The sequence below is a fragment of the Lactuca saligna genome, chromosome 7 (genome assembly GCF_052625555.1).
Source record: "Lactuca saligna cultivar CGN05327 chromosome 7, ASM5262555v1, whole genome shotgun sequence".
Lineage (NCBI taxonomy): Eukaryota > Viridiplantae > Streptophyta > Magnoliopsida > Asterales > Asteraceae > Lactuca > Lactuca saligna.
In genome coordinates, this window is record NC_136423.1 from 41,258,688 (window position 1) to 41,273,742 (window position 15,055).

Genomic DNA, 15,055 nt, shown 5'->3' on the forward strand with positions numbered 1-15,055 from the left:
TACAGGTTTTTAAACTATGTATAAAAATGTATATTTTTATCTACTAATATGTTGGGTAGAACATGGGTAGGTAATTGGTGTGTAATAAACAGATGAGAGGCCTCGGTGTTATTGGTGTTATTGGTGTTATTCTAGTCATTCAGCAGAGTATGGATAACGACCACGGATTACTCTAGACTGTCCTGTGGAACACTAGCAGGCTCATTACCTGTAGGTGTTGTGAACGACGTGTTCACCGGTGTACTCTATCTCCCACATGGTTGCCTTTAGGACACTTATTGTTGAGGAAGCCCCTCTGCAGTAATGTCCGTCCAGATGAAAAATCCTGAAATAGGTTCCTTATAATAGACGTTATTTTTAAGAACGTAAGGTGAGGATAACGGGAAAGGGTAATCGGGTTTATTGTTGATTGTTGAATTAAATATAATTATTTATTGTGGGTTGAAAACCCTACATGCTCACCAGGCTCCCAAGCCTGACCCACTCAGTTGATTTATTTTACAGGAAGTGGCGCAAGAGCTTAAGATGGGCGAACATCAAGTTGTTTTGTTTACAAGTCTGTATATGTATATATTTGTTGAATGAATTGTAATGCTATCGTTTATGCTTTATGATCTGTATCGTAACATGACATCCCGACTTTTGATTTTGAAATGAAATAATATTTCTTTATGAAATGTTTTGATAAATATCTATTGTATCATGTTTGTTTTTGGGAACAAATTCCGCATCCCTTTTAAAACTAAAAGGATTTACTCTGAAAACGTTTAAAAAGCATAAATGAAATCGGTCTTTTCTGGCCGAGGTTTTGGGGATGTCATAGTTGGTATCAGAGCATTAGTTTAAGCGAACTAGGACTTTGTAGGATTTCTAGACTTAAACTTAGGATGCTAAGTGGAGATTGTGAGGTGTGTGTCTGATAAATTTTAGACACGAGCACTAGTTTATTTTAGGAACGTTGCCTAAAATGCTTTTATGTGCTAAATGTTATATGTTGCCATACATGATATTAATTGTTCGGATCTACGGTTTGTTGCCAACTGGATCTGAAGGTTTATGTGTTTAGGATTCTAAGCGTACGTACGATATTAGAACTAGCATGTAATCGTTTGGAGTAATAAGGTGAAATTATTCGGTGTATAGATAAAAAATGGTGAGAACAAGAAGCGGAGTTGGAAATGCTGATGAAAACAGGAATCAACCGCCTGTAAATCAACAAGTACCTGTCGTAGCTGCTGCACCTGAGCCGATAACAATGGCTGGTGTAAAAATGATGATCCAAATAATGTTGGATCGTCAGATGGAAGAAACAAAACGCCTTCTTAGGTAGAATCGTGAAGAATCGTCAATTCATGTAGAAGAGCCCGAGGAGAATGGAGGGCAGTCTGGAGGAGAAAACTTTAGTAGGATTATTGGTCAAGAAAACCCACCAGTGGTTAGACGCAATAACCAGTATGGAGGAAATGATGGTCGTGGGTGCAAGTATAAGGATTTCATGGCATCCAAACCACCATGCCTATCCGGAAGCCCGACGCCGGTACAAGTTATGGACTAGGTCTCTGAAATGGAGACTATGTTTGAAAGTTGCGAATGCAGCAACAGGCAGAAGACCTCTCTTGCGATCCCTCTGCTAAAATATAGCGTGTTGAGTTAGTGGAAGCTGTTAGCTGACTCTATGCCCAAGGGAGAAGCAAGCAAAATGTCTTGGGAAGACTTTGTGGAACAACTAAAGCTACAATACTGCTCCGAGCAGGACCTTCTAGAAATCAGTAATGAGTTTCAGAATTTGAAGAAAGGGAAATTGAGCGTTACCGAATACGCTACAAGTTTCACGGAAAAGATGAAGTTTATCCCATATTTGGTGCCTACAGAACTCTCTAAGGTCAACAAGTTTGCCCTTAGACTACCAGCGGACTATGGTCCAATGGTTAAGCAAGCAACCACATTGAAAGCCGCCATCTGGGCTGCTAGAAATGTTGAGACCCAAATCAGGGAAAAGGGTCTAGAAAGGTCAGAGGTTGGTGAGAAAAGGAAAATCGATGGATTTTCAGGGTCCACCAAGAAAAGTAAATTCTCGAAGTCTAGTTCGAGAGAAAGTGGAGGAAAGGTAGAGGTGAAATGGTGCGACAAGTGCAAGAAGAAGCGTCATGGGAAGTTTGGCGGGGAAACCACATGCTTCAAATGTGGAAAGCCAGGGCATTATGCTAACAACTGCACCTTCACCAAGAATGTTTGTTATGGTTGTGGTGAGGAGGGGCATATCTCAAGGGATTGTACGAAAAAGAAGGAAGCATCAAGACCCAACATTCCGCCAAAGCCAAAGGCGAGAGCATTCCAGATGACATTGGAAGCTGCTAAAGATGAAGCAGATGTTGCTTCAGGTACCTTTCTCGTTAACAATTTGCCTGCCCAAATTTTATTTGATTCTAGAGCCAACTACTCCTTTATATCGCATGAATTTGGTAGAAGACTAGCTTTACCTGTTGTTAGACTAGATAATGCTTTATTAGTCGAAGTTGCTAGTGGCAAGTTTGTACCTGTTAGCCATCGTATGAAAAACATCTTAATTGACTTGAATGAGAATAAGTTCCACGAGGAATTATTGCCTATCGAACTTAACGGTTTCGACATCGTTTTGGGAATGGATTGGCTTAGCGCCAATGATGCCGAAATTTTATGCAAGAAGAAAATAGTGAAAGTGAATCCGCCTGGGAAGGAATCGTTTATGGTGTATGGAGATAAACGCAGAGTAAATTCTGGAATCATTTCTCTAATGAAAGCCAGAAAATGTTTGACCAAGGGGTGTACATCATACTTAGCATTCGTGATCGATGCTAAGAAGGAAAAGAAGGTGATGTAAAATATTCCTGCTGTGTGTGATTATCCGAAAGTATTTCCCGAAGATCTTCCTGGATTACCGCCCGATCGACAAGTAGAATTTCGTATTGACTTGTTTCCCGGAACAACGCCAATTGCAAAAGCACCTTATCGATTAGCACCAACGGAGATGAAAGAGCTAATGATGAAACTTCAGGAGTTATTGGAGAAAGGTTTCATTAGACCTAGTTCATCACCCTGGGGAGCTCCGGTGTTATTCGTAAAGAAGAAAGATGGAAGCATGAGGATGTGCATTGATTATAGAGAGCTGAATAAGGCAACAATAAAGAATAGATATCCGTTGTCGAGGATTGATGACCTATTTGATCAACTACAAGGTTCAAGTTATTTCTCAAAGATCGACTTGAGGTCAGGATATCATCAGCTGAAAGTAAGGGAGCAGGATATAGAGAAGACCGCATTCAGAATGCGATATGGACACTATGAGTTTTTGGTTATGTCGTTTAGACTAACCAATGCTCCAGCAGCATTCATGGATTTAATGAACAGAGTTTGTAATCCGTTCCTTGATAAATCTGTGATAGTGTTCATAGACGACATTCTGATTTACTCGAAAAGCCAGGAGGAGCATGGCAGACACTTGCGAGAAGTGTTAGAAGTCTTGAAGAAGGAGAAGTTGTATGCTAAGTTCTACAAATGTGATTTTTGGATTCGTGAAGTCCAATTCTTGGGTCACGTGGTCAACCAAGAAGGGATAATGGTTGATCCAGTGAAGATCGAAGCTGTGATGAAGTGGGAACAACCGAAAAGTCCCATGGAGATCCGAAGCTTTTTAGGATTAGCCGGATATTACCGAAGATTTATCCAAGGCTTTTCTTCGGTCGCTAGTCCATTAACAGCTTTGACCCACAAAGGAGCTACTTATGCTTGGAATGATAAGCATAAAGAAGCATTCGAGAAGCTAAAGAAGAAACTATGTGAGGCACCGATACTTTCTCTACCTGATGGAGTTGAAGACTTCGCTGTTTATAGCGATGCGTCTGGTGTTGGATTGGGTTGTGTTTTGACCCAAAGAGAAAAGGTGATAGCATATGCATCTCGACAGCTGAAGGAGCATGAAAAGAATTACCCAACTCACGATTTGGAGTTGGCAGCGGTAGTTTTCGCTCTGAAAATACGGAGGCCTTACCTCTATGGCACGAAGTGCAAACTTTTTACTGATCATAAGAGTCTCCAATATCTCTTTGGTCAGAAAGAATTGAATATGAGGCAACGACGCTGGCTGGAATTACTTAAAGACTACGACTGTGAGATACTTTACCACCCCGGTAAAGCCAATGTTGTCACTGATGCTCTCAGTCGGAAAGTCAATATTGAAAAGAGAAGGCCAAGAGCGTTGAGAATCAAAGTTGTCTCGACTATTTTAGAAAGTATAAAGAAAGCTCAAAGCGAAGCTTCTGAGAAGAATGACCAAAAGGAGGAACGTTTGGGCAAAACGTTGATGCTCGGTGTAAACAGTCACAGACTGAAGGTGTTCCAAGATCGGATTTGGATACCTAAGACAGGAGGAGTCAGAGATCTTCTGATGGAAGAAGCTCACAAGACCATGTACTCGATTCATCCCGGTAGCACAAAAATGTATAGGGACCTGAAACCCTATTATTGGTGGCCGACGATGAAGCTTGACATTGCGAAGTATGTGGCGGAGTGTGTGACTTGTACGAGAGTCAAGGCACAACATCAGAAACCGTACGGGAGTTTAGAACCATTGCATGTGCCTATGGGTAAGTGAGAATACATTACTATGGATTTTGTCACTAAACTGCCCAGAACAAAGAATGGTCACGACATGATTTGGGTGGTCGTTGATCGATTCACTAAGAGTGCGCATTTCATAGCTGCCACGGAGAAATGGTCTATGGAAAAGCTTGCGAATTCTTATGTGAAGGAAATTGTGAGACTTCACGGTGTTCCGCTAACGATTGTAGCGGATCGTGATAGCCGTTTCACTTCGACATTTTGGAAAAGTCTACAAGAGGAATTGGGTACCAAGTTATGTTTAAGTACAGCTTACCATCCGCAGACTGATGGTCAGAGCGAACGGACAATACAAACACTTGAAGATATGCTGAGAGCGTGTACCTTGGAATTCCTAGGTAATTGGGATGAACATTTACCTTTGGTAGAATTTTCCTATAATAATAGTTTTCACTCGAGCATAAAGATGGCACCTTATCAAGCTTTGTACGGACAGAAGTGTCGTACACCGTCTTGTTGGCTTGAGGCTGGGGAAAAGCAGTTTATGGGGCCGGAGATAGTCCATCAAACTGCTGAAAAGTTAAAAATAATTAGGGAGAGAATGTTAGCAGCTCAGGACCGTCAAAAGAGCTATGCTGACAAAAAGCAAAGACCGATGACCTTTGAAGTTGGGGATCGGTTTTGCTTAAAGTCTCGCCGTGGAAGGGACTTATAAGATTTGGAAAAAGGGGAAAGTTAACTCCAAGGTTTATTGGACCGTTTAAAGGTCTTCAGAGGATTGGGAACCAAGCTTACAAGCTCGAACTACCAGAAGAACTGAATGGAATTCATAACACTTTCCATGTGTGTTATTTGAGGAAGTTCACGGGAGAAGTTCCCGACATAATTCCACTTTCGGAGTTGAGGATCGATGACAACAAAAGGTTGATTGAGGAATCGGAGGCAATTGTTGACCGAAAGACTAAGAAATTGCGACGTAAGATGGTGGAGTTAGTGCATGTCCGATGGAAACACACGAATGGACCAAATCTCACCTGGGAGACGGAGAGTGACATGAGGAGTCACTATCCGCATTTGTTTGTTGATGTGTGGAGGGAATTGTAACGCCCGTGTTTCTGGGCTTGCCATTTTTAGCAATGTAATAGTCTAGGTTAACCTTGTAACTCAACTTGAAATAATAATAATAATGTATTATTTGTGAATTATCTGAATTATGTGATTTATGTGTGTATTTTCTTGATTTTTATAATTTAATGAATTAAGAATAAAATAAGCATCAAAATTAAAGTGTGAGATAAGCCCGGCATCTTTGCATAAAGTTGTAGTGGTTGAAACAAGGATTCCAGAGATATAAGGAATGCCAAAATCTGAGTTATAACGAAGAAGTTATGACCTGTCGAAGTTTCAAGACAGAACCGGCACGACGCCGAGTGACGTAAAATATGAATTTAAGATAGAGCGATATTTAGCCTTAGTGATCTAAACGAAAGTCGTAGATTTCGTTAAACCGAGAGCGTGCATAAAAGGAACGCCCAAATCTGACTTCGTATGAGTAAGTTATGATTTTCTGAAGTTTCGACGTGGCAGTATGCAGCCCGAATACTCGATTTGAGATTGAGCGGTTTTTAGCCGAAACAATCTAAATGAGAATCGAAGATCTCGTTGTTAGTAGTGAAACGATAAAAAGTTAGGCAAGAACGGACGTCAGACGAAGAAGTTATGAATTTATAACGAAGTTTTTCTGTCCCGGCCTTCTAAAAATAAATAATAAAAATAAAAGTCAAAATTAGCCGACGGAGTCTAAATGAAAGTTGTAGATCATAATCTCACCTACGCGTGGATATAAAGAACGTCAAAAACGGAGCTCGTACGCGAAAGTTACGAAATTTAGAAGATGGAAGACTGGATTACGCCCCGCGTACTAGACCCAGTGTCAAGTCCCATCGGCTCGAGTGCTCTATGCTAGCTAGACCTGAGTCGTAATCCGTGACGCATTTTTACACCCCGCGTAACCGAAGTACGCCCCGCGTACTGGGTACGCCCAGCGTACTCCGGTAGTACGCCCCGCGTACGAGGATCCTCCAACCTATAAATAAAAAGGTTGAGCTTCGGGTTTTTGCACACAATTCCCAGATCCTCTCTCACTTTTACACACCCTAGAGCCCCAGAGACCATCCCGACACCTCGGTTTCCGTACCCGAGCCCCGACGAAAGATCTACGCTATCGAGATTCCCGAAGAGCGTTATTCCCGAGCCGAAGCGCTGCCCGCGAGGAGCCGATTTTTGTGAAGATCTTCCAGATCTACGGAGCAACACCTATTCTGCAAGCCGTAGTGCTGCCCGATCATCTTATGATCAAGTGAGTGTGTAGTTATTTTCATTCCAACACAATATTATGAAGTATTTCATATAAAATACGTGTTATGTGTATTTATTTGGTTGTTATATGTGTGAATGTATATTCACTCTCTTCTATCTCATAGATCTGATATATTCTCTATGAAATAAGTGTTATGTGTGTATGCCTCATCTGTTATGTGGAATATGTATTGATTAAAGCATGTTATATAGGTTTTTAAGCTATGTATAAAAATGTATATTTTTATCTACTAATAATTAGGGTAGAACATGGGTAGGTAATTGGTGTGTAATAAACAGATGAGAGGCCTCGGTGTTATTGGTGTTATTGGTGTTATTCTAGTCATTCAGCAGAGTATGGATGACAACCACGGACTATTCTAGACTGTCCTGTGGAACACTAGCAGGCTCATTACCTGTAGGTGTTGTGAACGACGTGTTCACCGGTGTACTCTATCCCCCGCATGGTTGCCTTTAGGACACTTATTGTTGAGGAAGCCCCTCTGCAGTAATGTCCGTCCTGATGAAAAATCCTGAAATAGGTTCCTTATAATAGACGTTATTTTTAGGAACGTAAGGTGAGGATAACGGGAAAGGGTAATCGGGTTTATTGTTGATTGTTGAATTAAATATAATTATTTATTGTGGGTTGAAAACCCTACATGCTCACCAGGCTCCCAAGCCTGACCCACTCAGTTGATTTATTTTACAGGAAGTGGCGCAGAGCTTAAGATGGGCGAACATCAAGTTGTTTTGTTTACAAGTCTGTATATGTATATATTTGTTGAATGACTTGTAATGCTATCGTTTATGCTTTATGATCTGTATCGGAACATGACATCCCGACTTTTGATTTTGAAATGAAATCATATTTCTTTATGAAATGTTTTGATAAATATCTATTTTATCATGTTTGTTTTTGGGAACAAATTCCGCATCCCTTTTAAAACTAAAAGGATTTACTCTGAAAACGTTTAAAAAGCATAAATGAAATCGGTCTTTTCTGACCAAGATTTTGGGGATGTCACATGTGACCCTGTAGCTCCCTCTCGTCCTAGACTTAATGAGTGCCACATATGGTCGTAGTATTTTTGGTAAGCAAAGTGATGGTTCTTTTTATTAACTCTTTTTGCCCGATTGTAGAATGATGGAAAAATAGAGGAGGAAAGTGGTACAAAATAATGTAGTCATCTGACTTGTTATATTACTGTTTTTTGATGAATCGGGATGGAGAATTATTGATTGGGTGATTAAATATTAGAATGACTCTAAGAATTGCTAAATCGCATGTACCATTTATACTTCCCATCACCATACCACTACTACCACTTGAATGTTCATAAACAAAAAGTATTCACAAATAGGATCATCTTATAGCTGACATAGTTATTCTATAAAGGTCTTAATCCTCAATAACAAATTTTCCCTAAGGACCAAGATTAGAGGCATGGCCGGTGCTGAGGATTTAAATATCCTCAAATGCCTTGGACAAGCTTAGAAAAAAAAGTATCTATTATAAGTGTTATATTTTCTAATAAATATATATCCATAATAACAAAAAAATTAGCCACAAAAAGTTTAGGCCTGTGTAGCTGCCCACTTGGTAAGAATTGTAACAAATTGAAAAACACAGTATCAAAATTGACACAAAAAAACACGGTGTCAAAATCAAATTTCTATGTAAAAAGAGTGTTTTTTGGTGCTATTTACCTAAAAATATGATGTATCCTAGAATTTAGAACCTACAGAAAAACGTTTTGAATAGTATTGATAGCCTTTTTCGTTTTTGAGAGGCCCAAATGCTCTCCAAGAGATTGACTCTTTGATTGAATAAGTTCCTAGATAATGCCACGATTTCCGTTCTGATCGCTACCTACCGAATCGCGCTACAAAAGCGCGCCAAATTGCTATAGGTAAGACAATCGGATCGGTTCCAAATCAATGTCCAATTAGGAGCCGATTGGTAGTCAATCCGTATTTTCAGTCGTTAATTTTGTGTTCGGATTCCTATTTGATACACGATCTGAACGCCGAACATGTAATTGGAGGTAATATATCGACCCTTCGAAAGAGGCAATGTCGACCTCGATTTCTATTCAAGCAGATACAGAGCATTAACATGTACATATATACAACACTAATACATGCCAAATTTCATCAATCATCATCCAATTTATGTTCATCTGCTCTACTCTCTTTTTCAATTGGTCTTCTGTTTTTTATTTTATGTTTCTGTTTTAAACTTTCGATAACTAAGTGGTGTTCCTGTTTCTGTATTGGTCATCAAGAACTTTTCTGGTTTGGAGTTTTGATTGTTTATGTTGTTTGTAATTTTGTTTCTGTTTTGTAATCAACTGAAAGTTCCTGTAATCCTGTTTTTAAATCAAGCAATCAACTCCAAGGTTACTGTTTGGCTAGCAATATATTTATTCCATTCCATTCCATGATGAAATGAGTAATTGCATTACATGAGCTTGTTTCCTAAGTCTTAACTAAAAGTTCCTGATTAATTTTTTTCTTTTTTAAATGCATAGGATTCCTGAGTGTGATGGAAATAAAGTTCTTGTTTCCCAACAGGTACATTTTGAACAGAAATTTTAAACTAACTTTTAAACATTAAGCAAGAATAACCGGCTACTTGGATCTTTAACACTTTGTTCATTGCTATTTCTTAATTATTGTTTTAAGGTTGGTTTAAAATTCAAAAAATAGCTGTTGGGGCTTATTACCGGACATTTGGATAGAATAGATAGGAAAAATTATGTCTTTTTCTAGGACAGAAAAAAATTCAGGGGTTTTTATGAATATAACAGAGTTAAATATTTTTCATTGATGCAGGTCCTAATCTTCTTGAAGCATATAACTACTACATATATAATCAAATATGTACTCACTACTCCACAATAAATTAAATTTCAGTCAACCAAATTAAGATTTTATTCTTTGCTTGAAACTTTTATTATATGTGGGGATTACTTCTTTTAGAACAATGCCAGGATTAATTGGGGAGGATGCCATCTTTAAGTGGCTTTTGTGGGCACCACAAATCAGCTACATCTTTTCTTTTAAGATATGTAAGATGGTAGGAATATTGACAGAAAAAAAAGATTAATAGTTAGTATTTATACCAGCAGGCAAGTACTGATGCTGTATCTACACTAGGCTAGTAGTTTGCAATGATGACTCTATTGGAACACCAGATAATGAAATAAAAGGATATCAAGTTGGTATAAATTAAACTTTAATGGTACTCCATATACAATTAAAGTTTATTTTTAACTATAAAACATATAAGAACTACTATATATGGAGGGAGAGTGATAAGTCTAATTGCAAGAAATTAATGCTTCTCTCCTATATATTATAAAACTTAAAATCACTAACCCAAAACTTATATTGGCACTACAGATTCATCCAAAAAGTTTTGTTGCTGAAACTGTTTGTATGTATAGTTTGGTTATCAAATTTTTTTCTCTAAGAGAGGACTTATTCCTATCAATCTTTAGCCACAGGTTAATACTGAAATGGTTCTTATATATAGTTCGGCGTATGAGAGTTAATGACTGGCCAATATTACATTAAAAATATAATTTCTCTTATACCCTGTTCCCGAGTTCAACTTAACAAGGGAAAAGCAAGGAAATGAGTGGAAATGAGAACATAGTAAAAAAATTAGTGTTCCTGAGTTTCAATAAATGGAAGAAGTAGAGGGAAATGGAAATATCACTTTGCCTCCTAACTTTCCTTCCGATTTTGAAGGATTTTGAAAGAAATTGGTGTTCCACTACTCTCCAACTCGAGAACACAAAAGAAAACTTTTTGTTCTTTTCCTTTCTCTTCTTTTCTCTCCTTACTTTCTTTTGTCTTCTTTTTATTTCGTTGCTTAAACTCGGGAACTAGGCATTAAGTAGATGAAAATGCATCTAAATTTTATTATATCTAAAATGAACTAGTTCTTTTTGGTTGATCTATATGTTCCTTATTCTATAAAAAGTTGTTGTTATGATTCCCTTTGCCTATGAATGTATGAAGGACTAAGAAGACAAACCGGTGATGAAAATGGAACGGAAGCATATGCAAACATGGGTTTCACTTGTTCTTTATTTTTCTTTTGTAATAAATAAGTAACCTTCATGGTACTTGTATTATATTTTGATAAATAATTTTAATAGTAAAATCGTTTAGTAAATAACTTTTGCAATTATAATATTCTTTGCTTGAAAGTTTATTATATCTGGGGATGATGATTCAAAGCACCATAATCCACTCCATGTTTCTATATAAATATCTATGTCATGGAAGCAGGAGAACCGACGAAAGGAAAACAAAAAAAAAAAAAATACAAATGGCAAACTCGAGCTATAGTTCTAATCCACATGTCACCCTAGAAGTTGGAGAAGAATGCCCATACCCATACCCATACCCATGGCATGTTTACACCCCCAGTTTTGTTAGCTTGAAGCTGAGTGGTAAAAATGAGTATATTATGTGGAAAAAACAGATGCTATGTCTATTAGAGAGTCATGATATGTTTGGTTTCATTGATGGAACACTCATAAGCCCTGACGAAGCCAGTAGTAGTAGTAGTGTTTCAGGGAAGGGGAAAGTGGGTGATCGTCAGACATATCACAAGCTGTGGAAAAGATCAGATGCCCTTGTGAAGGGTTGGATTCTTGGTTCTCTCTCTAATGAAACACTCAGGTACGTTGTCAATTGTCTTGCAGGAAAACACCATCAAGATGATTTCAGTGCAAAAGATGTTTGGGATGAACTGCAGACTATGTATGCTCCTCATGTACTTCCAGAAGTGCAACATGTTGTTGAAGGTACAGTCTATCTCTTGCTAATCTATCATTTATTTACCAAAGGGCCTTTGGCCTAGAGGTATCAGGAGTTAACGAATAGGTGCCCCTCAGCAAAAAGTTGAGGGTTCAAGTCTCGTTGTGGACGAAATTTGTAGATTTAGGAGTAGAGTAGTGTTTGTGTGTGTAATCTGTTTTAAAAAAAATCTATCATTTATTTGGGTTGGTGATCATTTAGATAAACCAAAGCATACAACTACTTATACAGTAAACTCGGTATATATAGATTTAATAGTATACAATCACTAAAAAGTTGAGTGGCCCACGTGCTTGATTACACAAATTAACAAGGTAAAACAGATACAACGTATACTAATGGATAAAAATGTACACAAAAACAAGGTTAAGGTTTTTTTTTTTTCCTCCATCCTCCTTTAAAATCCCTAGTGTTTAGATCAGATTAGATCAGATCACATCAGAGCAGATATTTTGTATGTTGTAGTTTTTTACCTTCATAACAAAATTGTGCAAATATAGATACACTACAAGATCAAGACAGAGCAGACGATATCAAGAGATTGTACGAATATACTGAAGTAGGATATTGGTATGGGGTCGAAGGTATATTGAGAGAGGGAAGGGTTACAGTGGTAGACAAAATCACCAATAAAGGCAACACCACGCTCCATGTAGCAGTAGGTACTTCCCAGAAGCCCGAATTCCTAGAGAAATTGTTGGCATGGATACCTGAGAACACAAAACTCATGGATCTAATAAATTCAGATGGAAGCACGCTGCTTCATGTTGCTGCTATTATTGGCAACACTGAAGCTGCTGACAACTTGGTGGCAAGAAACCATGAGTTGTTGTTAGCCAAAGACAACAAGGGTCAGACACCACTAGACTTGGCTTTTTCTCATATGCATACAGAGACAGCCCGACAACTGCTGCAACACATCAAGACTGATATACAGAAGGATGCTCTGTTTTCTGGCGCAACAGGGGATGAGCTTCTCGGGACTGTTATTTCTTCTAAAGATTTTTGTAAGTGTCTATTGGATTCAAATTCTACTAGTAAAAAAATAACCACATTATTCATACCGAAAACTTTTGATTATATGTAGGCTTGGCAGCTGATCTAATACGGCATTATAGAAACTTGCATGGTAATACTGCGCTTATGGCAATAGCTGAAAATTTCCCATGTGAACTCAGCGTATTGGCAAGATATATAGGTTAGTTGATTTTGATCCTTATTCTGCACGTTTCCTTACCTTGTCAATAAATTATAATACCTCTTTAATCAACTTCCTGCCTATCACGATACAACTTTTATGTAGTTGGGGCTGATGAGATACGTGATAGACTAAGGCTCTTCGTTGTAAGAACCACTATGGATTGTATCGCCAGATGTCTTCCATCATTGGTTCCATGGGTGAATCCAATGTTCAAGGCATTCTTCTATGGTAGGTTGTGAGTTGATATTATATTCCGCTTCTAATGTATTGTTTGCACATTCCATAATCCCATTATTCTAACAATGTATCTAGTAATGCAGTAATATGTTGGAGTGATATGCTATTCCGGACAATCCTTTACATGTTAGGTAAGATGAATCACTAATTACCATCATTGTATAATATAAATTACACGTGAAAAAGAGGTATTATTACTTTATTTGAGATATTCGGTTGGGTCTATTTTGCAGTTTCGCCATTCATTAAGAAGAGCATTAAAAATAATGAGGATGCTATAAAACTGTTGAACTATGTATGCGATTTGATAGTGGATTCAAATCACAGCTCCTCTTACCATCACTGCTACACAAAGCCAATTCTTGAAGCCACAAGACTAAATGCACACCAGGTTGTACATATAATTTGGCTTCATTTCCCAAATGCAACTCTAAGTGCCAATGAAGATGGTCACAACATTTTTCAATATGCTGTGATACATCGCTCAGAAAAGGTCTACAATTTCCTATACCAAATGACGGGTCATAGAAAGAATATATATCGGACAATCAAAGACTTTCATGGTAATAACCTCTTGCATTTGGCTGCAAGATTGGCACCCACAGACAAATTGAATCGTATATCTGGTGCAGCTTTACAAATACAACGTGAACTACAATGGTTTAAGGTAGAAATTTCCATGATATAAAATCAGCACAGCGTACAGATTTTATAAAAACGACATTTATTAAGCATGGTTGACATATCTTAATCTTGTAGGAAGTCGAAGGATTTGTATATCAGTTAAGCATCACTCAAAAGAACTCTAGTGGTGAAACGCCACAAATGGTATTTACTAGAGAACACAAGGACTTGGTTATTGATGGAGAAAAATGGATGAAGTCCACTGCGGGGTCCTACACGATTACAGCTGCATTAATCATCACCGTTGTGTTTGCGGGAGCTATTACAGTGCCGGGAGGAAGCGATCAAAACGCGGGCATACCAATTTTTACCAATAGCACCGCCTTCAAAATATTTGCAATATCAGATGCCATATCGTTATTCGCAGCTGTTACCTCATTGTTAATGTTTTTGTCGATTCTCACTGCACGTTTTGCTGAACAAGACTTTCTCTACAAGTTGCCTACAAAGTTGATAATTGGTTTGGCCACATTGTTCATCTCAACCACAGCCATGATAGTAGCTTTTTCTGCAACGTTATACCTTGTATTTGGGCAAAGCAACTCACGAATTCTTATTCCAATAGCTGTGTTGACATGCCTACCAATCACTTCTTTTGTGACCCTGCAGTTCCCTCTTGTCTTAGACTTGATAAGTGCCACATATGGTAGTAGTATTTTTGGTAAGAAAAGATATTATCGCTTTATTTTACTCGAATGACAGACCAAATACAAGTGCAAACTGTGAATATACGTGATTCAGTTTGAACAATATATGGGTTGGTCCTTAGTTTGTAATGTCACATTTATTTCAGCTATTGTGGACTTGGTGTAGAGAAATAGTATAATAATTTGATGATAAATTAAGGAATTACAGATCGGAATTGTAGTAAAAGTTTTGAATTACATTGGAAGATAGATACTCTAAAATAATAATTCACAATAACCTGATTTACAAATACTGAAACTAAAGGAATATTTTATTTTATTTACAGATCCATCTTTTAATATCTGTATTTTGTTTCGTTTTTCTCACCCGTATGTTTGCGAGTTTTTTTTTTTTCCTATATATTCTTGGTTTGGTGAACAATAAAATAGAAGTTGGCTCAATATCGCTTTCTTCATGGGATCTTGATCAGAAGTATTGCTTTCAAACCCTAGA

At 37.9% G+C, this 15,055-nt stretch overlaps 1 protein-coding gene across 3 annotated transcripts; it reads left to right on the plus strand.

The window, feature by feature from the left end:
- The first annotated feature begins 8,735 nt into the window (after nucleotides 1–8,735).
- Nucleotides 8,736–14,795, plus strand: LOC145003959 (uncharacterized). Of its 3 annotated transcripts, XM_078962860.1 has the most exons (10): nucleotides 8,736–9,002; nucleotides 9,489–9,531; nucleotides 10,987–11,780; nucleotides 12,294–12,455; nucleotides 12,540–12,800; nucleotides 12,881–12,991; nucleotides 13,097–13,222; nucleotides 13,315–13,362; nucleotides 13,465–13,898; nucleotides 13,991–14,795. In XM_078962860.1, exons 3-10 carry the CDS (start codon nucleotides 11,195–11,197, stop codon nucleotides 14,612–14,614), a joined length of 2,352 nt encoding a protein of 783 aa, XP_078818986.1. In that variant the 5' UTR covers nucleotides 8,736–9,002; nucleotides 9,489–9,531; nucleotides 10,987–11,194; the 3' UTR covers nucleotides 14,615–14,795. The 3 variants fall into 3 exon arrangements, with proteins under 3 accessions (XP_078818986.1, XP_078818984.1, XP_078818985.1); XM_078962858.1 differs by having other exon boundaries at nucleotides 12,294–12,800; XM_078962859.1 differs by having other exon boundaries at nucleotides 8,736–8,867; nucleotides 12,294–12,800.
- Nucleotides 14,796–15,055: the final 260 nt, after the last annotated feature.